Below are 27,862 nucleotides of genomic sequence, written 5' to 3' on the forward strand. Positions count from 1 at the left end.
GGAGATCAGATTTATTGATTGTATACAAAAAGTATGTTTGATATGACATAATGCATTCTATATAAGATATAGCATTTTTGACATTCAATGTACAAAAAACCTCGATAGACAGCAAGTCTTTAAAAATGCGGCTCGGGCATGAAGACCTGAGGCTGTCAGTAGTAGTTCATTTCATTGTGTAATGTGTAATATCTAACCACCTCTGCCCCTCTCTCACATAAACAACCATCAAGCACAGATGAGATGCTTTCAGAAGGGCAGCCGAGGGGTAACAGGGTGATGGGGAAGAGAGGTGGCACAGATTTCAAAAGGGCATTTGGAGGAAAGAGAAAGGAAAAGCATTACGGCTCTCAGGGCGGGAGGGTATGCTGACCCAAGGATGAGAAAGGAAAACCAAAACACCATCAATATCAAAAGCTATTTTCATTGTGGCATCAGTGTGATTTTGCGAACCATAAAGTGAGATTTGAAGAATCTTTGTGCTTTGCTAAATTGGTAATGAGAGTTGTGCAGGTTGTGCAGAACAGAAGCAGCTATCGTGAAGGATACAAAGAAAAAAAGCGGCTATAAAGTTTATCAGATAAAACTAAGCATACTAATTCAGATGAAAAATCGTGAAATTCTATTTCATTTTTTACTTTTAAACATCAGATTCACAGAAGATACAGAATTCACAGCATCCAAATACACGGTCTCACTAGAATGCTTTAAATGTCGAGAACTGGAAGAATGACACATTAGATCACATGCTGCGTGAGGCTCAACTAGTCGCATGCAACAACGTGTGCGAGGTCACCGAACAGAAAGCATTTAATCTTGTTCCACTCACGCTATATAAATCATATGGAGTTCCATTTCGCAAAATGATGTAGATGCAAATGATATGCAACATTTCATCTTCAAATTCAATACGCGCCTTGATACAAGAACTCTAAAAATAAATAATCTCATTTCACAGCGACTGAAAAAGAATCCTCATTTGCGCAGACATTCTTGGACAAGCCAAACGTCTTTTGAATCTGAAGATCGCCTTAAAATCTCATTCACAAGTCAAAGGTTCAAGATTCACTGCACGGCTCTCATTCGAAGCATTCAAAATGCAAGCCACACATCTAGAAGAAATCGATATCTGAATAAACCTGACCAAAGCTCGGTGAAAAATTCGTACGGATACTGCATCTTTAAGGTCGTTTATCCCACAAAATCAAAGAAGCACAAATGTCTGAAAATATTAGGGAGTTTGGTGAAATTTACAGTTACGTATACACCGTGGTGATACAGCAGTGATACACAAACAGGTTGCAACACCCATGAGATGGAGGTGATGAAGTGCTTAAGACATCGTGAAGGAAAGCAATGTTGGAGTCTTCGGCTTGGGTCAGCAGTTAAGACAACACGACTGCAAACGCACAGAAATGAAATGGGTCGATAAGGCTCAAAGTAAAAAGGCGGAAGGCAAAAACAAAGCATACCTTAAAAACACACAAGAAACCTTTTACGAAAACACTTTTTAAAAAGGATAGAGAGAGATCGGCTGGGCTTTCATTAATCGCTTCCCCTGTACTGGGCTGAAAGAATTATAATAGCCGTCCACACACAGCTCCCGAAAGCCGATAATAAAGAAAGAATTGCTTAAACTGTGCGGACACATGTGTACCTCTCATAAAACATCTGAAGGCATCGGCTTGGTGTTTGCAGGCATTCAAAGAAAAGGACACAGCAAGAAAAAAACGCAAGAACGAAAAGAAAACAGCTGTAAGTGAGTGTAAGCCCCCCTAAAAAGTAAATAGTCATTATTTACTCACCCTCATGTTGTTCCAAACCCGCATGCTGTTGTGTTTTGCAGGATACAAATATTTTACACTTTTTTTGCATACAGGTGACCACTACTAAATAAGTGCATTCTTAAAAATGTAGTCTGATGCTCACACAAGGCTGTCATATGACTTGAAATATATCAAAAATCAGTGTGACATTTATTTTGTATACTTCAAAAACATCTGCACATGGGCTTAAAACTTCACGAGGGTGAGCGGACATTGAGAGAATTTTTACAACAAATTCCTTCAAAGAATTACAAACAAAAGTTCCGACGGTTCATCTTCATGAATTATATTTGATATCAGAGACGTCATGTAAATATCTCTACCTCTGTATTCTAGATTGTCCTTATCCGAAGTGTATGAGTTCAACGAGACTGAAGATCGAGCGATCAGCAGTATCCTTCGCGTTTTCAAGAAGCCTTGAAATATGACAGATCTAAATAAGAAGCTTCAAAGCGAACGCTAAAAAATGATCGTTTGTAGTATACGGTTGTTTCTTGAGCAGGTGTTGATAGATACAGAGGTTTGATCGTCAGTCCTTTCTATTTTCCATTGAAAGTTCTCTTATCTTCGCACCTCTCTATGGCGGCCAGACGATCAACTGCGGCGATCCATTCATACCAAATCGCAGTCATGTGCTTGTAGGGCTTTGTCCAGATTCAGTCAAATCCTATCACACAACTGTCACCCAAGTTCATTCTTCAAGTTCGCCTCCATGGTAACGCGTGTCAAGTATGCTCAAATTCAGCTTTGATCGATGTCCCAATAGAGAAACGCAGGTGGAGACGATTCAAAATAAAAACAGGACATAGAGAAAGCAGAGAGTGATAATCTAAGGAGCCAACTTCAAGCACCAATTGAGCAACCTCACACGGTCCACCAACATCTGAGATAGAAAGAAAAGATTTAAACGCTGCAGTATTTGTAGGTACAAAGACACATTCGCTTTTGAAATGTACGGTATTTTCTGACTGATTTACATACAGTGACCAGGCTTTTCATTGTTCATGAACGTTCACAGGTCACTCACCAAAACTGACCAATCCTTCCGCTTAAAAGCCTTGGAGCTTTAGCTTGTATGCGTAATGTCGGAAACAAAACAGCATACTGTATGATGATGTTTTTCTTGCTCAAGACACCGTGTGTCCAGATCCGGATTCGAATCTACGTCGAGGAATCCGCAATAAGCTTCCAAGGCCCAATGTATTCCTGAGAACTAACCTGTTCAGCATATCAGTGCTGTGATCGTAGGAAGTTTACGGGCAGACTTTGTGGGCGTGTGTGTGGTGAACTTCAGGTACCCGTGGTCAAGACGCGGTGGCTCTCTATCCTTTGAATGGTCTAGGAGGGGGCTTGCCGATCTCTACAGATATGTTGGTATAGAGTGGGCATTTCTTCACAGACACCACTCTGTACATCAGCGAGCTGATCCCATCTTTCCTCATCGTGTTCTTGGTGTTTTGGATTTTGCTGAACCTGAAAGAAATCGGAAGAGTATTAGGTGTGATCGTTTTTATTCATTACGGAGACAACAGGGCTCAAAACCTTAGAGAAACACATCTCTTTTCTTTATTTTCACAGACTAAAGAGAAAAATAAATGAACGCTTAACGTATATTGTTAATGTTCCTGTAGATGTACTGGAAGTAGAGGATTGCGTAAGCAAATACAAGGTCAGGGGTTCACAGATTGAAGAAATAGTTTGATCAAAATGAAAATAATCAAAATCATCGTTTATTCATCCTCATGTCATTCAAAACCAGTATTTGACTTTCTTCTGTGAAACTAAGAGAAATGTTTCTGTGGTTTTGTTTCCATACAATGGAAGTCAATGGGCTCCAATGTTGTTTGTGCTCTTCAGAAAAATAAGTCATACAGGTTTGAAATGACATGAGGATGAATAAATAACCAACACATTTTCATTTTGGGTGAACTGTTCCTCTAGCGTCTACTGTATGCCAAATGCACACACATCCTTTTCCAATGAGGCACATGCATGCGGTCATGCCGATGTCAACCAGCAGGTGGTGAAATACCATTCGTAAACGTTCAAACATCATCACACCCATGAATCGTGTCGGACATCTATTCCACGAGCGCCACGAAACATTTCCAGGCATGATACAGCAAAACACTTTACGCTGAAATACACACGAAATGAATCGTGCTTTACACGCGGAGCTCTGTAAATAAGCAAAAAAAGAGAGCGTACAAGACTCCCAGTTTATCAATAACGTGATACGTTTATTTTAGTTTAATGAGCTCGGTAGGCTACGGAAGTTTCCAAGCCCAGCAATTTTTTGAAGACATCACACATTGATATACATTTCAGCATTCGGACCGTGACTGCTGAGGAACTTCACTTATAAATCAAACAAAATACTACAAGAGTAGCGAAGAATTTTAAAGTTCTCCATTAAAGGCTTGCTTGAGTTATGTGTGTAATGCTTTCAGCTTCAGTATCACTGTAGGTAGCATAAAGGCCATTAAACAGACTGCAAATAATGATTTATGTTATTAACGGTTGAATTAAATTAGACTTTGCGGCTTCGCTGAAGTCGACTTAATATTCATGCGGGCCGGTGTGCGATTGATGAATAGAATCCTTGTTTTCTCTGGCGAGCATAGTGTCTCATCATGGAGTATTAAGCTCTCGTACGCAGTGACCAAACAAAAGCAGTAGCATTGACAGAGCTGTGCGGAGGGCAAACATTCATCAGCTGTAACACGCGTCTTTTAAAATAATGATGCCACGACCGCTTACTACCAACGTCCCGGATCCGAGCAGTGTATGTGCAGAGCACATTTGCCGTAGAGCTCAGGAATGATCAGCTGCTCTTCATGTTTTCATCCTCTCCAAGAAAAACACAATGCCCAGACCTCACTCCATCCCTCCCTTTAGAAACACTACGGCGGCAGACAGAACATGGCGTATTACATGCAAGGGGACCCGACGCCTCATCTTGTAAGATCTTTATGCACCTCTAAAAACATAGCTATGTATATTATATTGCATTTCTATCAAAAGACCATCCAAAAATGTGAACACTGGACCTTTAAGATTGAGACTAAACCTCATATAAAAAAACAAGCCCTGAATGCACCGCAAGCCGCTAATGCAGAATCATATCTAAAGTAAGTCCATATGATTCCCTTTATTTTGCTAATGAATTATTATCAGATGTCCGGAGGAATTGAGACGGCCACCGTCACTGATGTAGGTTATATGAGGCCTGCATGCCGGAGTCAGGGACTGTTTTAGAGGCTGGCATTGAGATCCATCAATTTGAGAGTGCTCTTCTTGATATATTGATTGTCATTTTGGCCGGTCCAACTGGAGCCTGTGGATTTTTATCATCATACATCATGCAGATGGCTCACTCCTTCATGCCTGACATATAACGCACCTAAAATACCACTAAAACAAAGCTTATCGCTGACCTGAGACGAAGCCAAAGCAAAACTGTCATGGATCAGGAAAATAAGTGAATGTGCGACAAATGCAGCTCAAAAGCCTCAGGAAAAAACCTGCATTGCTCAGAAGCTGTTCTTTCAAAGCTCGGGAGACTTGATTTAGTTCTCACTAGTTTTATAAAAGAGCAAACTTTCAGCATGCACTCTAGATGTACGATTGAAAATTTTGAAGGATCTATTGACAGAAATGCAATATAATATACATAACTATGTCTGCAGAGGGGTATAAAGACCTTACATAATGAAGAGTTATGTTTTAGTACCCCTTGCATGGAATTCATCATGTTGTTGTTTCTACAGTAGCCCTAAACGGACAAACTGCTCTACAGAGCGTGTTTCATAAATACGTTCTCTCATTCGGGAAAGATGCGAAAACGTGAAGACATCTTAGTTCTGTGCCAGCCACCGTACTGCTTCGAAATGGAGGGGAGTGAGCTGTTGGTTGCTACCTCACCACTAGATGCCAGTAAAGTCTCCACACAGCCCCTCAAAGTAACATTCACTCCAAAAAACACAGGTGATGCAAAAGGTTTCTCACAGCAGTGCCATCTTACAGTATATGAACAAAGGTTCTTTTTAAAGTGTTCCTAGTAGGTTTCTTTTGAAGAACTGTATGTTATCCACAGAAATAATTCACATGAAGGTTATTTTTTTATGGAAAAGGAATGGAAATCTACAGACAATAAAAAGTGGATTTCTTTTGAGAAACTTTTGACAGTGTCTTTGGGGAGACCTAAATCGGTTTTCCATGGACTCTTTTCAGTGCAACTTTACTGCCGAAACTACAATACAAGTGTCTAGGTATAAAATGATTGTGGTTGGCACAAATGGAAAATGTTAATATCGAGAACCTTTATTGTGATATGACAACTGCATGCAGAACCGCTTTTTCTAGCAAGGTTGTGACAGAGGATTCCTAGGTTGATTGAAAATGATGCAAAACATTTTCTAGGGAATGACAATTCATGCACATTTTCCGGTCTGATGCTTGAACCGAAGGCATTGTGTCCTTTTTTCAGTTTGAGACCGAACACAAACAAACGACAGTCTGGAGTGACACGTTTCAATTCATTAACTTCAGCGGCGACACCTCATTCATCTCTAGCCCGCGCTCTGTCCTCTCCAGCGAAGATGAGTTTAGCATGCACGTGTGGCTTGCAGGGTGGGCTTCACTCATTACTTCAATTGTCTGAGGCACTCGATGAGAGAGAGACATAAATGGACCGTAAACCAGGGAATGAGAAAGAGATCAAGGGAGAGAGAATAAGAATTAAACGGAGCCAAAGCGAATAAAGGACAAACTCTTATCTTTGCACAGTGAGTGAAACCCTTTACCAGAGAAAAAGACCAATCCCAACTTTTAATAGCGTTCCTTTGCTTCTGTCCTGCCGTTTCGCTTAGAGCTCTCCCAAGATTGACAACCACCATGAAAGAGTGGACCAACTTGCAGCCGCAGGAATCGGTTTGCAATTAGATGGTCTCTGTAAAGCTTTTTTTATACCTGGGAACAATCTGGCTAGAAGCCCTGCGCCGGCGGATGGACTTATCGACTCATTGATTGGGATATTTCACACTGTGACGTCTGGCCTATTCATAAATACACACAACCATATTGAGGACAACGAGAGGACAAAAAACTCTCTTGTAGCCCCAGATATTTCAGAAAAGTTAGACAGGGTTTGCATAGAAAAAATTGTCATTTGTAAACAAAACACCCAATCTTCGCCGTGAAGCGAAATTTGTCTGTGATTTCTCAAAACCTGTTGACGACTGAAAATCCTGGCCAAAACCTTGCAGTGTGAACTCGGCATTACTCTACAAATTGTTGCTAAAGCTTGATTTATGGTTCTGCATCGAACCTAGACCTTAGCCTGACGCTCCCCTCTCTAACAACGCGTAACAATGCGTCAACTCAATGCAACTCCGCTGTCAGATAAAAAAACTGCAATAGTGACGCGTTTACTCATACGCATTTCTGAATGAATTATCCAAGTAAATTATTGTTATTCTGTATTTAACAACTCAAGTCGCAAAAAAAGTGTCTGTTTACTTGACGTCAATGTACACAACAAGTTGCTTCTTCTTTGGCTCTTATCTTGCGTGCACAAGCAACACGCCCCAGGACACCGACGACTAGGTCATTGGATGTCGACTCGGACAACAACGCAGAAGTATAAAACAAAACCAATGTTTTGCTTAAGGCGTAGGATCTATGACGTAGGTCTGACCCAAAAGAAAAATCCGCCTTTAGTATATAAAGTGGAACCACTCTGGATCTCGTGTTCTTCAGTGTGGACCATCTCTGTTTTTCTGTAATTTATGACAAGGCTTGCCAGCTTTCCATGTTTTCACTGTCATACAGTAGGGGGTGCTGTTATACATCTTCTGAAAGAGTACAGCATTTACAGATCCAAAAACAAATAATAATAAAATAATTATGATCATTTTCCGATCTGGACAAGAAGTCTTTGACAAACTTGCATGTAACAATGCAAAAACTGCATGTACAATGTTTGTGATTAAAATTCAAGCGCATGTAAATAATAACAGTGACATTTTAAGTGATAAAGTGATGAAATCAGAGACGTCTGAATACAAGTTGTCACAGAAGCACAAGCTCTAAAGCAATGGCTGCTCTCTACAGCAGTCAAACTGTACACAAGAATGCAATCTGCCTAAAGTTTGCAAAGTTTCTGTAATATCAAGCTGTTTCAGATGATCCTCAAACGCTCTGCAGATCAATAAGTCAAAATAATAGGATAAGTGGAAATATTTAAAGCTTCCCAGCAGAGCTCATAGTCTTCAGCAGTGATGGTACTGTCAGGGAAGATAGTTTGAAACTCCACAGGGATTTCTTACCTCTGAGGGTTTGGTTCATTGTGTTTGTCTCTCTCGTGCTTGATCATTCTGTAGCGGCCGATTCTCACATCGGGCCGAGATACTTTCATCCCATTTAGTGTGATTCTGAGGGAAAAAGAGAGGAACATTACAGTTAGCATTTTCACTGTGAGGTTTCATATTGACCGATTGATTGGGCTCAAGCCATCAAAATGAGATCCGATGACACAGTCAGTAGTTGTTTAAAACCTAAGGACCTTAAAGACAGTAAAAAAGCACAAAATTATAAAATATAAATGCATACACAGTTACAGGTCTGCTCTAGTCGTCTTTCAGTATTGATGTAGCCAAGTTTACATTACATTCACTTTTACTGACTCAAGTACGGTGGCCCACTAGTGCACAGCACAACGTAATAAGGCCACAAAACATGCAATGAAGACACAACGCAGCGGAATAAAGCCACAACAAAACAGAATCGAATCACAACACAGCTGAATCCAGTCACAACGGAAATATCCCGACCACTAGAGGGCACGTTCGAAATGAAAAAGCTACCTCGGGTACGAGGTGCGCGTATTGCTGGGTGATATTTTAGTGGGTTTGGTAGCCTGCTTTGTTTGTGTAAAGCATTTAAAAGGAATGTGTGCTCTACTGTGGGAAAACTGAATATCAATGGCAAACAATCTCATCTGAACAAATTTGAGACTTGTTACATATCGCTTTTGAATGCTTGACTTTGATTGGTTCGTCATGACATTCTAATGGCCCTTTTATCAGACTAGGCAGCTGTGGAGTGGCTGCGCTGCTGTCTCTCATAGTGAAAATGTGTTGTTTCTGGGCGGTCTTGTAAGGTCACTAACTTGCCTGAAGTTTATGTATATTTTATATACTCAGTCAATTTTTGCGGCAAAGAGGAATACTAATGACGCTCATGTTAGGCACAGTTTACTAAGTCATTTTGCACGTATCATGTTTATTAACTTGCAAATCAACCCACTCTGTAATCTTTATTGAAATCTCTGTATTCGTCTTATTTTTGTGAGGTTATATAGCTTCAGGAATTCCATTATTAAAACTATGTTCTCTGAGTTTTGAGCTCAGTAAAATGTTGATAGATTAAAGCTAGTGTGGATGCCGCTCACAAAAAGAGTGCTTGCGTAGAGCCGTGCCAGTGGAAGGATTTTGGCCGCATGTCTTCCACTGAAACTGAGTTTGACATTCGCGACTGCTGCTCAAAACTAATAACACAGGATAATCCTTGACCAGTCACCTTGACCAGCAGAGTTTACACAAGCATAATTTATAAATACACCACAAGATTATATTTGCATTGACATTCTGCCTTAACAAACAGAGTGTAAGTTCACCTCCGCTGCTTCTAGCCTACATCATTTGGATTGAAAGAATGAATAACAAAACCTCCACTATCATACCGGGTATGGTAGCCTCTGAGTTCTTTTAACTGTGCATATGTTTTTTTTAATGTTTTTTCCATTTATAGCTAAATATTATTAAACGGAATACGGAAATAAATGTCTGTGTCCACATTTTGGTTAAATAATTGATATTTACCATGGCCACCTGCGACTGACATTATGAATGCACTTGAAACGGTGAACAGACAGGAAAAATTTGAGAAAAGCTGACAAAAATACAAATGAATAAGCTATCATTGGGTTATTATTGTATAGGTGTTTTTTAAATGACAAACACTGCTGTTTTCAACGAAAATACACGTTTATTATTATTTATAAATGCAGAAGAACACACAGCAGCAGGTGCAATTAAAACGAAACGTTTTCTTTCATGAAAAAGGATAGTCATCTTAAGCTAAATATAAATTGTCAATCAAAAATAAAAGCTATAGTTTACGCTGTTTGTGTGTATAAGGGTACAGAAGAACATATAGTCTTGTTTTCAAGATGGCTAAGCAGTCAAATTTCAATCAAGCGATAAAAACACGTTGTATTTTTTATTATTATTTTGATTAAAGTAATTTTCACCTTTAAGTCTGTATTCAGATGCAGATAATGCCCATCTCATCTCACTTTCAGTGTGCAAGCTCTGGACTTAGCCTGCATTCGTTTTTTGGATGTCACGAATAATAGATTACTCTATTAAATATTGTTTTAATTACCAATGTATTTAACCTTTATTATGCATGCATAACCTCTAAAACAATTAACGCATAACCAAGTGTAAAAAAACGGGAGCATTGCGGTTTATGATCCAAAGCTTGCTCATTTATATCAATAAATAGATCAATAGATTAGTTGGTTTAGCAGAAAGTCCAGTCGTCATCATTAATTTAATGTGTTAATGTGTATAATGGTCTGAAGCAGTCGTGTGCTCTTTTCTGACTGTCAAAGACTAGAATCTACTCCGGTTGAAAGAAAAAAGTCTATTCGCTGTTTGTCCCCGGCTTTATTAAACAGCGCGAAAATCCTTAATGCTCTCCCAGATCTCTCTCCCGCTGCTGTCTGCCCTAGACAAAGCACAGAAGTGCCGAATGTGCCCATAAAAATGTAGAACAATAATAATAACTTTAGTGCTCCGGAGCATTTCCGTTGTGTTGTGACTCGAGTCCGTTGTGTTGCGGCTTTACTCCGTTGTGTTGTGACTCGAGTCCGTTGTGTTGTGGCTTTACTCCGTTGTGTTGTGACTCGAGTCCGTTGTGTTGCGGCTTTACTCCGTTGTGTTGTGACTCGAGTCCGTTGTGTTGCGGCTTTACTCCGTTGTGTTGTGACTCGAGTCCGTTGTGTTGCGGCTTTACTCCGTTGTGTTGTGACTCGAGTCCGTTGTGTTGCGGCTTTACTCCGTTGTGTTGTGACTCGAGTCCGTTGTGTTGCGGCTTTACTCCGTTGTGTTGTGACTCGAGTCCGTTGTGTTGTGGCTTTACTCCGTTGTGTTGTGACTCGAGTCCGTTGTGGCTTTACTCCGTTGTGTTGTGACTCGAGTCCGTTGTGTTGCGGCTTTACTCCGTTGTGTTGTGACTCGAGTCCGTTGTGTTGCGGCTTTACTCCGTTGTGTTGTGACTCGAGTCCGTTGTGTTGCGGCTTTACTCCGTTGTGTTGTGACTCGAGTCCGTTGTGTTGCGGCTTTACTCCGTTGTGTTGTGACTCGAGTCCGTTGTGTTGCGGCTTTACTCCGTTGTGTTGTGACTCGAGTCCGTTGTGTTGCGGCTTTACTCCGTTGTGTTGTGACTCGAGTCCGTTGTGTTGCGGCTTTACTCTGTTGTGTTGTGACTCGAGTCCGTTGTGTTGCGGCTTTACGCCGTTGTGTTGTGACTCGAGTCCGTTGTGTTGCGGCTTTACTCCGTTGTGTTGTGACTCGAGTCCGTTGTGTTGCGGCTTTACTCCGTTGTGTTGTGACTCGAGTCCGTTGTGTTGCGGCTTTACTCCGTTGTGTTGTGACTCGAGTCCGTTGTGTTGCGGCTTTACTCCGTTGTGTTGTGACTCGAGTCCGTTGTGTTGCGGCTTTACTCCGTTGTGTTGTGACTCGAGTCCGTTGTGTTGCGGCTTTACTCCGTTGTGTTGTGACTCGAGTCTGTTGTGTTGCGGCTTTACTCCGTTGTGTTGTGACTCGAGTCCGTTGTGTTGCGGCTTTACTCCGTTGTGTTGTGACTCGAGTCCGTTGTGTTGCGGCTTTACTCCGTTGTGTTGTGACTCGAGTCCGTTGTGTTGCGGCTTTACTCCGTTGTGTTGTGACTCGAGTCCGTTGTGTTGCGGCTTTACTCCGTTGTGTTGTGACTCGAGTCCGTTGTGTTGCGGCTTTACTCCGTTGTGTTGTGACTCGAGTCCGTTGTGTTGTGGCTTTACTCCGTTGTGTTGTGACTCGAGTCCGTTGTGGCTTTACTCCGTTGTGTTGTGACTCGAGTCCGTTGTGTTGCGGCTTTACTCCGTTGTGTTGTGACTCGAGTCCGTTGTGTTGCGGCTTTACTCCGTTGTGTTGTGACTCGAGTCCGTTGTGTTGCGGCTTTACTCCGTTGTGTTGTGACTCGAGTCCGTTGTGTTGCGGCTTTACTCCGTTGTGTTGTGACTCGAGTCCGTTGTGTTGCGGCTTTACTCCGTTGTGTTGTGACTCGAGTCCGTTGTGTTGCGGCTTTACTCCGTTGTGTTGTGACTCGAGTCCGTTGTGTTGCGGCTTTACTCTGTTGTGTTGTGACTCGAGTCCGTTGTGTTGCGGCTTTACTCCGTTGTGTTGTGACTCGAGTCCGTTGTGTTGCGGCTTTACTCCGTTGTGTTGTGACTCGAGTCCGTTGTGTTGCGGCTTTACTCCGTTGTGTTGTGACTCGAGTCCGTTGTGTTGCGGCTTTACTCCGTTGTGTTGTGACTCGAGTCCGTTGTGTTGCGGCTTTACTCCGTTGTGTTGTGACTCGAGTCCGTTGTGTTGCGGCTTTACTCCGTTGTGTTGTGACTCGAGTCCGTTGTGTTGCGGCTTTACTCCGTTGTGTTGTGACTCGAGTCTGTTGTGTTGCGGCTTTACTCCGTTGTGTTGTGACTCGAGTCCGTTGTGTTGCGGCTTTACTCCGTTGTGTTGTGACTCGAGTCCGTTGTGTTGCGGCTTTACTCCGTTGTGTTGTGACTCGAGTCCGTTGTGTTGCGGCTTTACTCCGTTGTGTTGTGACTCGAGTCCGTTGTGTTGCGGCTTTACTCCGTTGTGTTGTGACTCGAGTCCGTTGTGTTGCGGCTTTACTCCGTTGTGTTGTGACTCGAGTCCGTTGTGTTGCGGCTTTACTCCGTTGTGTTGTGACTCGAGTCCGTTGTGTTGCGGCTTTACTCCGTTGTGTTGTGACTCGAGTCCGTTGTGTTGCGGCTTTACTCCGTTGTGTTGTGACTCGAGTCCGTTGTGTTGCGGCTTTACTCCGTTGTGTTGTGACTCGAGTCCGTTGTGTTGCGGCTTTACTCCGTTGTGTTGTGACTCGAGTCCGTTGTGTTGCGGCTTTACTCCGTTGTGTTGTGACTCGAGTCCGTTGTGTTGTGGCTTTACTCCGTTGTGTTGTGACTCGAGTCCGTTGTGTTGCGGCTTTACTCCGTTGTGTTGTGACTCGAGTCCGTTGTGTTGCGGCTTTACTCCGTTGTGTTGTGACTCGAGTCCGTTGTGTTGTGGCTTTACTCCGTTGTGTTGTGACTCGAGTCCGTTGTGTTGCGGCTTTACTCCGTTGTGTTGTGACTCGAGTCCGTTGTGTTGCGGCTTTACTCTGTTGTGTTGTGACTCAAATCCGTTGTGTTGTGGATTTATTCCGTTGTGTTTTAGCTGTGATTGCGTTGTGAACTTGTATTTGGTTTTAAAATTTTGTTGTGCTGTGCACCAGTGGGCCACCGTACTCAAGACTTTCCCTAATAAACAAACAATCAACATCCAGAAGCTGACGCTAATAAAAGACTCATTAACCAACATGGATGCCAAAAATGCCAAACAGGCAGAAAACAATTGAGTTAAAACAGTAAAAGTCAATAGCTTTGAATTCTGTTGGAGCTTTCGTCGAAGAGAACAGCAAGGCCGAACATATCCGTACACACTCACCCCTGCCTGCAGAACAATCACATTTGTTTAAATAACTACAGCTTAGATGAAACTCAGGATTGCTTGAACAATCTAACCATTCTAATCTCTCAGCTTGGCTCAAGGTCCTGGCATCAGCACAAATCTTATGTTTGTCATCTGAGCATCAGGACCCTGCGCCTCACGCTGTATTTCTGGATGGCTTCCTTAAAGTGTTTGATTAGATGGAAATCCTTTCGAGGAGAACGAGGGCATGCGTGTGTGTATGCGTGGGGTCTTATGATTTATGATTTATTTAATTCTGATTCAGTTCAATCCCTCGAGTTGCATTATTATATGACAATGGGCCTCGCTCTCGTATTATGAGGTTGAAGGTAATCGCTGAGTTTTCTTGACCTAGAAACAGAAAGGAGATTTCTGAGGGCCCGAGATTATAGGGCCCGAGATTATTATGAGAGAAAGAGCGGTGCGCGGGGGACAGGATTAATAAATGTGACATACGAAGCAATGTGATGCGTGACAATAATCGCAACTAAATGCTAAATATTTTATTTTCATTTTGAACAGGAAATAAATTGCCTGTTTGTAATGTTATTTTGAAATCATCTACATTGCTGAGTAAATACAATGTTTTTGTCTTGCACCATCTCAAAAAGGGCAAATCCATGGAAAGGTCAACCTTACCATGAAAAAAGTTTTTACCGAAGATTTTGGCTATACTGATCGCTGTCATATACTGTGACATTGTCAATATTTGGTGGTTTCTCTTAATCTTTCAAAAGCACTTTTTAGTATTATTTTTAAAGGAGCGATGTGAAGATTTTAGCGGTATCTAGCCGTGAGGTTGCGAATTGCAACCAACGGCTCACTCCAACCCTCCCTTTCGAAGGACTAGGACAATTTACAAACTCACAAAAAGCTCATTCTAAGGTCATAAAAACATAACGCTTCATTATGTAAGGTTATACATCTCTGAGAACATAGTTATGTATATTATATTGCATTTCTGTCCATAGATCCTCCCAAAAATGACTCATTGGACCTTTAAAGCAAGATTCCACAGTCATTTAAGTATCCCTTTTAGACTAGTTACATATTCCTCATACATAAGCACATGAAAACTAAAATTTTATGTTGTATAAAGAGACATCACTTCTCCATTTGTCGGGTATTATTGCTTCTGGTTTGTACTTATTATTTCACAGAAATCCTCTCAAAAATACTTGTTGATTTACCGTTTTCTACCTAAAACCATCCGACAAAGTGTAAAGAATGTTCTGTAAAACAAATCCCCGATATCTTTAATATTGACCGAGTTAGATAAAAAAATATTATCTCGTATTATCTCATAATTCGATTTTGAAACCATGTGTTCTTTTTTGTCATATTCATAACACATGTTTATTTCCCTCATCTTAGAAATGAAACGTTTTTCTAAAACTATTCAATGGGTTTAGGTAGATATAGACAAATGTCTCATTATAATGGTAATACATACATTCTCAGAGATTTTATATTTCAAGTGGTGACCGAAAACGTCACATCAACAACGCTGGAATCTCCCAGAAGTGTTCACACACCTATAATAGTCATTATTCGTTCAGCATTTCCAAATCTTATGGGGCGGTTCATTCACAGCCTCCTTCCTTGAACTGACAGACCTCTGGTGCTGGGCTCAGACGGCTGTGATTACTCTGCCGCTGGCACGCAATGAGAGTCGTCTGATTGGGAAAAAGCTAAACGCTGTGCTGCGTAACGACCTTGAAAATCCATGCCGAATATCTTAAAGATTTGGGCTCCAATAGACCTTTTTCATCTGCACAGAAAAATGAGTTTTCTCTTGGCTGGGAACAAACAAAAGCTCTAGTCTAAATTAACCTCGACCTTGGAGACAGAAAAAGCATCGAAACGCCTCCAGGAATGAGTGAAAGGGGTAAATGGGAGGATATCATGTATTCCTAAACAACAAAAGCAAACGTTAATATTATCAGACCATAACAACATACAACACTTCCTCTCTCTCTCTCTCTCTCTCTCTCTCTCTCTCTCTCTCTCCGAGAGCTTTACTGTTTTTTAAACAGAGTACTCATTTCATTTCTTTATCAGAACTTTTCTCCCAAACATCTAGACAGATACACCACCTAGGCATTACTACATCTTACATGAATGATTTTGAGTCAAAACCTGACAACGTGCTCATCCTTAAAACGTTAATTTCAAATGCATTTTGAGTGTAAAATATTCACGAATAAACAGATTGAGCGTCACATTATTGACCCAAACGGCAATGATGTATTAACTCTGTATTAGCCAACAAGTCAGTTTATGATTAAGTGAACATCGGCTCTCTGAATGGTGAAGTAATAATTAATAGTGTTGACTAGAGATCTGTTTATGTCCTTGATTGGATTCAATGAGAATTTCTCTGGATCTCTCCCCTCCTCCCGGCAGTTTATTTAATGGCATTAAACCCTTGGAGTGGAGGGGAGCTGAAATCATTACTACGTGTTACAACTTCGTGACTCGCTCACAGAATGAAAGAAGATCAAGGAAAACATCGAACGAAAGAAAAAGAGAGCAATAGAAAGAGAGACATGGACAGATGGAGGTGTGGTCATACAATATGGGACAATGGCTGACCATGAATCTCTTGTTTCTTTACAAGCCTCCTTAAACACATTCTTCTTCTCTTCCTCAAAACGGAATACGAATTGACCTTGCATTTACAATGTGACAATAAATGAGCTTTTCTTGAATCGTCTACCTTTTGATGGAACATCCAGTGTGACAGTATTTAAGACATTTTTGTGCAAAACAGGATTAAAAATGCGACATAAAAAAATTCAATGCTTAGATTCCTGTATCATGTGACAATGCGACAATACTACAATTTTATAGGATTAAATGTAGTTTTATTTCTTTTTAAGTCTAATATTTAGGATAGTATACAGTATATACTGCACATCAGGCTGAAGCAGTACACTAGTGTGGTGTATCTTGCAGTTTCCTTCTGTATTTGACAAATCTACTGTTCAAAACTCATATAAATAGTAATGTGCTTCTGGGAGTATAGTTGCATTGTCTTTCTGCCGGTACAATTGCACCAAGACTCTAGACTGGTGCAGGGATGACGTATTTTTGTAGGCCAACCCAGAAGTTAGCGCCGCACTGGTTCCCCCGAAATTGAAGCCTATGTTTTTTCCCATACACTTTTGCCAGACTGCAAAAACTAAGCTTTGTCATTAATAAAGGTTTATGATACTTGCACGTGTTGTCTATCAATATAATTTTAAGCCTACCTTAAATACAATCGGCAGAAGTAAAAATGCAAACATGAGGCTATAAACAGATCACACAATGGTCACTTGATATCAACAGCCCAACCACCAAGTCAACTTTTTAAAACTTTATAAAAATGTGTTCTTTGGTAACTGACTTCTCTGTGAATGGATATCAATCTATGTTTTTAGAGTTTTGTGTCCATGTTGCATTATTTGTGAGATTATTTGTGAGATCTTGTGACATGTAACGTCCCAGCCAATGGATGGAGGCACTTTTAGCAACTTGTTGGCAACCGCTGTTTTTGAGACACAATAAAGCTTAAAAAAAAGTAAACATGACTTGACCTCAGAAACAAATGAGTCCAAAATCGAGGCCAGCTACGAAACACCACCAGAAGCTTTGGCCTCTTGTTTTTTAAGCCATGTATTGCATGACCATGCACACGACCAGACATAACACGATTGTGTAAAAGCTGACAAAAAAAGACACCAAAAGTCTTTTCAAGAGCACTTTGTAACTCTTCAATTTCAGCTTCAAATCCACGGTGGAACACGGCTGTCTAATGCCTTCCACTGTGTCCTTTCTCTGTTCGAGAAATGTCGCTCCAGGGTATCAATTCTCTCAAACTCCACAGATGTTCAAAATCGAAGTATGACGGGATGATTCTCTGTCCACGTGCCCAGGGGGAACAGCAAAACCCTCGAAAGGCTTGTTTTACTTTGCTTTTTGTTTCAAACCAGTCCGACGGAACATTTGTGGCGCATGAGGCTAGGACACAGTCATCCAATATCCACACACACATACACACACACCTCTGAGCTATTTCTATGCACAATGCCTCCATAAATGCACGCAGAGATGACCTTATGTCCTGCCTGCAGCTCAATGCCGGTCATACAGAGCTAGATAATGTCTGCTCTTTCCATTGAGCAGGATTAAGAGATAAACCATACCACAGACATAGTTTTATCAGGTGAAAGACTTGTAGTTAAAAAAGGTCATTGTTGGAACGTTTCCTATAGGAGCAGTTTGAGGAAATAACTACTGCTTGACCATGAAGGAAGTGATACTGCAATGGGCTAAAGGTCGAATGGGTATAAAGGTCTGAATCTGTACTTTTTCCTGAGTATAGCTTGAGAATGACCCCACAGACTGTATTAAACACTGCATGTGAAACAAAGGAGACTGACCTTTGCTACTGTGTATCAGTACAGCATCTTTCAATAGGTCTGATGGCTATAAGAAACTGATGGATCGATTTTGCCACTACAGGAAAACACAAAACAAGTACTTCAGACATTAACACCAGCCACAAACACAAATATTAACTCAGTCAAAAAAGAGAATGCGGCTCATCGCATCTGCCGACGGACATTTCTTTTTCAAAGCTAAGCTGCAGAATGTCAAGCTTGCAGAGAACAATGTCCACTGGCACTGGGGCCCATGCTGTCAGACCCGTAACCTTCAAATACATGGGAAGAGAGGTCGTGCTGGCAGAGTCCCCGGAGCCAAAGCAAACTGAAGTGACAGTATGTTGTAGTAAACTTTCGCCGAGGGGGGCTTGAGTGTACAACTTTCTGAGTCTCTCTGTGTCTTTCCACCAGTCAGATGGGAAATTTGAAGCAGAACACAAAGCTATGCCCACATGCCATTTACTTATATTGTGCATCTGAAAGAAAGTTCCCAGGTAAGATTACTGAATGGCACTCTATCGGCGCTGTCATGAACGTGGAGGGTGGACGTGGTGGAAGAACCCAAGTGCAGGCAGACACGGATGAAGGGGTTAACAGATATACTTTAATATACGATAAAACAGAAAACAAAAACCCACGAGGGGGTAAAACAAGACAGGATAAACAATAGTTACAAACAGGACACGGACTAACTAACCTAGGAACATAAACACTAAGGACAAGACTAAACTAACAAGAACTAGACACGAAGCAAGACTTAACCAGGCTTTCCGGGAAAACAGCATTCACGTACAAGGTACAAAACACAGTGAACGAGCACAGGACAATGAACACGAGGATGCTTTAAAGGGAGACAGACAAAGGATAATTAACAAGGGTCAGGTGCGGGTACTGAAACACTCAGGGAAGGTTAACGAGACAAAAGGGCGGGAACACTGACGGGACACGAGAAAGCACATGGCAAGTCAGAATCAAAACAAAGCCATGTCTTTCTCACACAAAACCTAAGGCTATGCCATGACTCCGCTGCAAGACAAAGAATAAACATGACATGATAGCGGAATCATGACAGGCGCACTGTCTGTAAAAGCAGAACACACGCAAATATAACAGTATAATAGTAGTCCCATACGTAATATTGCATATGGGCATTAACATTCATTACAACACTGCTTTTGCTGTGGATCTCTTATATGAATCTGTGTTCTGAACGACATGATATTGATTTGATAAGTCATTCATCGAGATGCTTTGTTCTTGACTAATGCTGGACTCACACGGTACGCGGTGGGCGGTTTAAACCGATGTGGCTGCGGATGCCGTTCACAAAAATGTCGAATACTTTTATCTCCGGCTGCGCATGCTGCATAGAGCCGTGCTCGTGAAAGTTGCAGGATTTTGGATGCATGAGCACCGCTTGTTTGACCAACTAAAACCTGGTCTAAAGTCAATGGCACTGTATTTTTATTTATTTAAAAGGCGCGTTAGTAATATGCGCCTACAGGTGGGTGTACAACACGTGTACATTCTGTTTACTACAGACAGAGGGATGAGCAACAGCTCACAAACATGTCACATATAATGAATAGACTAGGATTACAATGTACAGGATTATTATTGTATACATAAAGATAAAAAATCTGGTTTGTCCTTTAGAAGGTCTGCTGGTGTGTATTAATCTTGTGCACAAGAAGATGCGTTTCCTCTCTGGAGACGCGTTCAGCCGTTGCTCTTGAAACTCTGTAAATTGCCATGGCTCAAACTCAACTGGCTCTTAAAGGGAATGAGACATGAGACTCTGATTTGTTTACTGCATGTTACTCCCAAAACACACCCATCACTCATAGAGAGAATAGGTTCAACCCTTTTAGACCAGGCGTCCTGTCTTTAACTAGCAACAATGGATTCTGACACGCCCCAAGTCGGATTGCGCAGTCCGCTTTAGACCATGGGCTTAGATCGCTAAAATATGGCCAGAACTGATCACATAACCCCAATGTTATCAACCCTTCACTGGGTACCCATGAAGTATCGCATTGACTTTAAAGTTCTTTTAATCACTTATAAAGCCTTAAAGGGTTTAGTCCCTACCTACCCAACAGAGCTTCTATCACACTACAACCCATCACGCTCTCTAAGATCTCAAAACTCAGGACTTCTGATAACACCTAGAATAACTAAATCCACCAAAGGAGGTCGAGCTTTCTCATACGTAGCACCTAAACTCTAGAATAGCCTTCCTGATACTATTCGAGGATCAGACACACTCGCCCCGTTTAAATCAAGATTAAAAACATCTTTACAGCCAAGCATTCACTTAATGCAAAATATGCTAAATAAACCACCGGGATACTGCTGCTGACATTAGAAGAATCTTTCTTGTTCTATAAACAACATGTACTGTGCTGTGTTTGACCTTCTTTGTGTTGTTCTTACTTTCTCCTGTAAAGCTGCTTCGGAACAATGCACATTGTGAAATTTGTGATCCTTAAATAAGTTTTGCTATCATTTTAAACACAAAATTTATGTTTTATTATTAAAATTATTTTATAAACGAGGGTGCATTCTATCTTTAAAATAAATGCCACTTGGGCTGATTTTTCTCTGTATTTTAATGCAACAGAAGACATACATTTTGTGCATATATTAATGAATATATTTGTATGGGGCAGCTGTATAAATCAAACCAATATTACATTACATTAGTTGGCAAAGCTGGTTATTTTAACACTAGCAGTGGAAAGCAATAAGAAAATCCAAAAAGATAAAGAGTAAATAAAAGTTCATGCAAGAACACAAAATAATTAAAGCCCCGAAATGCACTCCTGCAAAACAACATCTTGCTCTTCATATACATAAGCTCCCAATAAAAATAGCTTTGTGCAGGGATAGATCTCAGGGGGAACGTTGTTGCTTTAAAACATCAAAGCTTTTTCGGATATCAAGCTAGAAAGCCTATTTTTATTTATATAGCTTGTCTAATCATGTCAGAAAAAAGCAGAGGGTGAGGGCATGAAAAAGATAACACAAGAGGTGCGTTTTATCACACCATCAACTTTCAGCTATCAGCTGTCAGAGCGCCCCAAACATCTGAAAAGATTGACACTCAGGGACGTGTGCTGTGGCTGATTTGTACGGCGTCACTCGTGTTATCGTGTAAGTGCCCTGATATATCACGAATGATTGCTAGTGAAAACGTGGCTATTTATTATCATAAAAGACAGACAACAGACGGTCAGCCCTCATTTCTGTGCTTGATTCTGTGTATGATGTGGATGTGTAAACGTCTGCATATCACGATGTTGCTTTTCATAGACGAATGGCCAGAAACAGCACAAGAACTCTTTTCAGAGTAAACTGTAAAAACAACATGGTGAATTCCATGTAAGGAGACCCGCGTTTTTTTCTAGATGGAAATAGCTCATTCTAAAGTAAATAAAAACATAACGCTTCATTGTGGAAGTTCTTCATACACGTCTGAAGGTGTATATTATATTGCATTTCTTTCAGAAGATCCTTCAAAATGTTTTAACACTATTCAAATACAACAAAGGATGGCGAGAACCACCAGCCAAAGTAACATTTACGTTTTAATCGACTTTTACTGGGTTTCTTTGTAATTTAAGAAAAAGCTTTGACTAATACTTCATTTAAATAAACCCTTGAAGTCTTTTCCTTTTTCAACGTTCCCTCCTATGCTGCCCAATTCCATTGAATTATACCGCTGGATTTTATCAACCGCCTGAACAGCTGGTGTGACAATTGTTGTTGGTGGGAAATGTGCTCGATATGTTTTGACATCAAATCCGTCTTAAGCAATATGTACAGCGACAAATTAAAGCTTATTAGAAAAAAACAACATAACGTAACCTTTAAAATGACATGAAACCTCATTTTGACAGGGTGATGGGCCAGAACGGTTCAATGAGTCACTTGGACATCAAATGTAAACCATAATTGTGGTCTTACCTGTTGTATATATCGTCATCTTCACCTCCCCAGCCCCAGTACTCATTAGGGAAGCCGTTGATTTTAAGGAACTGTTTTTTGCTAAGGCCAGAAACCCCTCCAAAGTAGCCAGCATACGGCAGCCTGAAATAAGAATAGACCTTAGTCATTCTCATTCAATTAACTGACATTTTCAACCACCAGATGATAAATCTTAAGGCATTAGACCATCCCTGTCATCAATAATATTTTCACCATAACAATTTGCAGTAAGGCCAATGAGTAGTAAACATTAGTATGTGCAGTAAGTACAATGAACAATGTAGTCTTTTGTCATGTATTTAAGAGATGAAAATGACAATTGTCATTATTTACTCACTCTCTTGTCATTTCAAACCTGTATGAAAACACAAAAGATGATTTTTTTGAAGAACGTTGTTACCCGAACAGTGGCGGTACTCATATTCCCTTCTATTGTATGGAAACAAAACCAATGCAAGTCAATGCTGTTGTTCAGTTACCAACATTTTTCAAAATATAATTTTTGGTGTTGTAAAGTTGTCAAAGTTGTACATAGTTTTCATTTTTGGGTGAATTATCCCTTTAATGTCAATGCAATTGTTCATATTAGTTCATGGTGCATTAACTTATTTTTACATTTGCAACTTTTGATTGAAAAATTGTATTAGTAAATGCTGAAATGAACAAGAACCAAAATGAACAAAGTATCGTTCCTTGCTAGTTCATGTTAACTAATTTATTAACTAATGTTAACAAACACAACATTGCAAAGTGTTACCATTTTCACTAAAACACTTCTAACATATTACCCAAAATAGTCAGTCATTTTAGCCTATGGACTCCTACGGTCCATCTTGAACACAGCTTTAGATTTGCAATGATTTTATTTGTTTTCAAAACGGTAGACTGACGGAACCAGGCTGCAGACCCTCTCTGAACTAAAGCCCCTTAGTCAGCCAACCAAAGTGTTTGAATTTGACAAAATTGCATCTTGTATGAGCGAATCTAGAGAGCAATACAATCCTCCCACAGGGGATCCAAAATTTTGAAATGATTTCATTTCTTCTCTACTCATGGCCACCCCGCAGGCCTGTAAAAGCTTAAGTGTGCCACAAACCACTGAATTGGGCTTTGCTTCAAAGGGCTTTAAAGAACAGAGCTCAAAGAGCAGGACCGCACCATCAAATCAGAGTTATCTGATAAATACTCCATTCTAGGCCAAAATATACATACAAGACCCTGATGACTCTCTGTACTTAGTTATATAACATGGTCTCTGTGTCTTTCCTTTCAAAAGGCCCTCCGGGGTATGAACTGGCAAGTGCATCATGGGTTAACCCTGGGGGTGCGCCTTGGGCTACTCTAGAATTGCCATCGACAGCACCCACATCCGCCTACACAAACAAATTCACAACATAAGGGAGAGGTAGAAGCAACCACCTTTGCACGCTCACACACACATTTAAATACGCATCCACAAACCCACGTTAAAAGACAACAAGCTAAAATTAATGAGACCATCTGCTGCAGCAGCAGTCTTCACAGAAACAGTATGGCTGAAGTTCAGCCCCGCTCCAAAAGCGTGAAATTCTCTAAAGGTGCACCGCTTATTAAATACTGTGATATTAAGGACTCCTTGAACGGCTGAGGCAAACACATAGTGTGACTCACTCACAAAGGGAAAAGGAATTATAAGCCTACAGATGATAGGAGGCAGGCGACGCTTGAGAGACGGTCAGTAGCATTTGTTTAGATAAGTCTGTCCACAGAGAAATATAACGAAATTCAATAACAGCAAAAATTTCGCTACAGCATTAAGCAGGTAGTGTGATTTTGTTAGGCACAGCTCCTGTATTTAGCATCACACTGACAGACAGATATGGCTTTGACTAAAATTAAATGCGCAAATCATGCTTAGCAAACGAAAATTATAATACTGTCCGTCTCAGGTTAATCATTATTTAGTTGTGATTTTTACCAGTGATTTTGGAAATATCTGCCTTCCCCCATTCAAGGAGATATGACATTTACATTTAGTCATTTAGCAGATGCTTTTATCCAAAGCGACTTACAGATGAGGAAACATTGGAAGCAATTATAACAACATAGGCAACAAAATACATAAGTGCATTAAAACTAGTCCATTAAAGCCTAGCACAGTATACAAGGCTAAGAATAGTGAGTTTTTCTTTTTTTGAATAAGAAGGAAAGGGAAAAGAATTAGGATAAATCAATCAGCGACATGTTGACGGAAGAGGATTTTTAGCGTTTTTAGGCTTTTTTTTAAAGATGGCTACCAAGTCTGCTGATCTTATAGCAGCAGGTAGATCATTCCACCAATGTGGAACAGATCCAGAGAAGGTACGGGAGAGTGACTTTTTTCCTTTTTGGGTTGGTACCACTAGTCGTTGTTCCTTTGCAGACCGCAGTGATCTGGCAGGAACATAGGTCTGCATTAGCGAGTGGAGATACGATGGTGCAGACCCAGTGGTGGTCTTGTAGGCCAGGAGCATAGCTTTGAACTTTATGCGGGCGGCAACAGGGAGCCAGTGTAACCTGATAAAGAGTGGAGTTACATGCGCTCTCTTCGGTTCATTGAAGACCACTCTTGGTGCCGCATTCTGGATCATCTGGAGAGGTTTGATTGTGCAAGCAGGAAGTCCAGCCAGAAGCGCATTGCAATAATCCAGCTTGGACAAGACAAGAGCCTGGACTAGGACTTGCGTAGAGTGCTCTGATAGGAAAGGTCTAATTTTCCTATCAGATGTCTAATGTTGTAGAGCAGTGGTCGGGAATTCTCGCATATGAGGAACACTAAGACCAACCTACGTTCACGTGCAGTCTCTGTGGAATGACCGGTCTTGAAATCAGACTGATTGCTGTCCAGGAGGTTGTTTCGCATGAAAAAGGAGGAGAGCTGGTTGAACACAATTCGCTTCAGGGCTTTGGCAATGAAGGAAAGAAGGGAAACAGGCCTGTAGTTTTCTAGCATATGACTGTTGACCTGCTATGACGTTAATAAGTGCCCAAAGTAGCAGTAGGGGTGTTAATAGTAGTTGATGCTATTGATACTTATAATTAGAGGAAGATAATATTTACAACTCTGTTTTTGTCACACTTCTAGGCAAAATCCAAAGGATGATGTACACACTCCACTTACTGTTCAACAGGTTTTAATGGTGCAAACAGAGGTAACAGGCAGACAGGTAAACATGCACAGGCAAGTATCATGTCCACTGGTAAGTATAACGTCCATGGGAGAGAAAGCGCTAGTATGAACTAGCGACAAAAAAACGACAACTACAGTCAACAAGACCTGACCTCGAACACAACAAAACACAAGGTATATATGGAGTCCATGGGAATAAGGTTCAGGTGCGGGTGCAATCATGTGCAAGGGATCATGAGGAGTATAGTTTGTGGGGATAATAGTCCTGCAATCCAGAGCGGGAAAAGCTGGGACAGAAAGCTGGAAGCAGGGGAGGGACGTGGCCGGGTGAGACACTGGGTTGTTACAGTACTCTCCCTTAACAAACCAACGGGGAAGGGAAGGAGAAGCCTGGAATAGAGCCATAAGGGCAGAGAGGATTGAAGCCCCAAGGCAGTGGATGGTCGACGACTGACCAAGGCAGAGCAGGAGGGACGAGGGAGCCTGGTGAAGCCATTGGGATGACGGACCACGGCGGAGACGAGGGAGCCAAGGTGTAGCTGACAAAGACAGAGAGGAAGGGCTGGAGCTTCTTGGAGACTGGTGAAAGGGAGTTGGCTGCTGATGGAGGGCTGGGTGGGCCAGCAGGGACCTAGAAGAGCTGGGCGGGACCAGCTGGGACGTGGAAGCGCTTGGATGGGACTAGCAGGTACGTGGAAGCGCTGGGTGGGACTTGATTTCTTCCTTCAGTAATTGGTTGGATCTTCGAAAACTTGGCCTTTAGACAGTCAATATAGTCCATGCAGATTTGCATTTATGTGTGTGTATTTCACATGTGTTTCACTGTTACCTGAGAAATTCAGAAGAGTTTTGTGTATGACAGGTAAATATCACTGTAATACAAATAGTCATATTTTTCTTTTAATGGAACTGAATAAAATCGACAGATGGCCCTAGGTAATTTACAACCAAATTAGCGAATAAATCCCATTGCAATCTATGAAAAGGATATCATAATTAGTAACATCCCGAACACTGCTTACATGTACAGACAGACATGACCAGTGAATTTCTTCATATGGATGATACAGAGCTAAGAATTTAGATCGTCTTTGGTCCCATCACACACAGACAGGAAATTAAACACTGCAGAGCAAAGGCCAATATTTACTGACAGAAGACGGACAAAATTCATTGTGAGTTTAACAAGAAAACATTCTGTGTGAAACGTGTCCACGAGTGCTTTAATATCCCCAGTGTGACGCTTGAAGAGAAATGGTCTATAACAGCTAAATAACCATCTTTAGAAAATGAATACAAAGGCTGATGTCCGCCTACACTGCTAGGTCAAATGTATATTTTATATATTATAAACCAGCTGCATTCTTAAGCTCCAGACATGCACAGCATAATAAGACATATCTCAACTAGGAGAGAGCGAAACATAATGAATTATCTAAAGCATAGAGTTTGACAGACAGCCCTCGATCTTTGATTAACTGACTCTATTCTTTGTAAAGGAACAGAAAAAGACAGACATGGCATCTATTAATATGTAGGGAAATACAAATAATCCCACAGCCCCGCGTATTTGTAATAAACTCTGACAAAGCCACAATTCAACAAGGATATTAAATTCATATAAAAACATGGCCTTGGTTTTATTTTATTGCATTTTCAGCGGTGACTTTGATTATTTGTGAATCGTAAAGGAAATATGGTTATGAAAGTGAGATAAAATAATACATCCATTATACAATGCTGGTTCCTATTCAATCAATATTTGATGTGTTACCTGAAGCCAAATTTGTCCATGGCAATAGCGAAATGCCGGGGCTGGTCGTAACAGTGGTAGAGGTTCCGGTCGTCCATAGGAATCAGATCCACATCGCTGAAAATAAAGCAGTTGTATTCTGCATCTTTCAGAGCCTCCGTGTAACCGACATTAAGAAGCTTGGCACGGTTAAACGTGTCTTCCCCAAGCTGAAACACAACAGAGAAAACACAACAAATTCAGTTGCTGCAATGACAATATAACTCAATTGTGTAGACTTTACTACGTTTGTAACTGTCCAAATAAAAGATTGATACGAAAAACTACAGACTGCCTGTTGCAACAGGAAATATATCAACAAAGAATCATTGACGTGCTCATTAAGTAATTTCTCGCACCCCAGAGCAAATTAGACATTTTTAGGTACATATCTCCTAAGATAATATATTAATAACATGCACCACTGCCATTACAATAAATGGCGGAGAACGCAACGGTCAATATGGCTGCTCCAGCAAAGAAAGACCAGCCCTTCCAGTATAAAGATCCAATCGTCATACGATAAAGACTGACGATTATCTTTGGCGGGGCTCTTGTGCGGCGCTTGGCAGCCTCTGTGCTCAACATCAAAAGGTTGGTTTGAGAACCTCAAAAAAGGTTAGCAAACCAAAGTTATGGTATAGTCCATATCAGGTTAATCATTGAGGAAATGTGTTAATAAATTGTGATATTTGCCAGCGATTTTAGAAATAGCTGCCTTCCACCATTCCAAGAGACTGTTGACTTGCCAGAGCCGTTGCAAACATGGCAGCCGAGTGGCACGACTTCCGTAAACGGATTTTGATATCTACCAT

The 27,862-nt window shown here is 41.0% G+C and overlaps 1 protein-coding gene across 1 annotated transcript; it reads right to left on the reverse strand.

Moving 5' to 3' along the window:
* On the reverse strand, positions 1–27,862 carry b4galt2 (UDP-Gal:betaGlcNAc beta 1,4- galactosyltransferase, polypeptide 2; the record flags this gene model as incomplete). Its single annotated transcript, XM_079451962.1, has 5 exons — positions 1–3,299; positions 8,156–8,260; positions 22,087–22,209; positions 27,030–27,217; positions 27,773–27,862. The coding sequence occupies 5 exons, from the start codon at positions 27,860–27,862 to the stop codon at positions 3,149–3,151; spliced, it is 657 nt and encodes a 218-aa protein (XP_079308088.1). The 3' UTR covers positions 1–3,148.

The sequence above is a fragment of the Barbatula barbatula genome (genome assembly GCF_947034865.1).
Source record: "Barbatula barbatula genome assembly, chromosome: 3".
Lineage (NCBI taxonomy): Eukaryota > Metazoa > Chordata > Actinopteri > Cypriniformes > Nemacheilidae > Barbatula > Barbatula barbatula.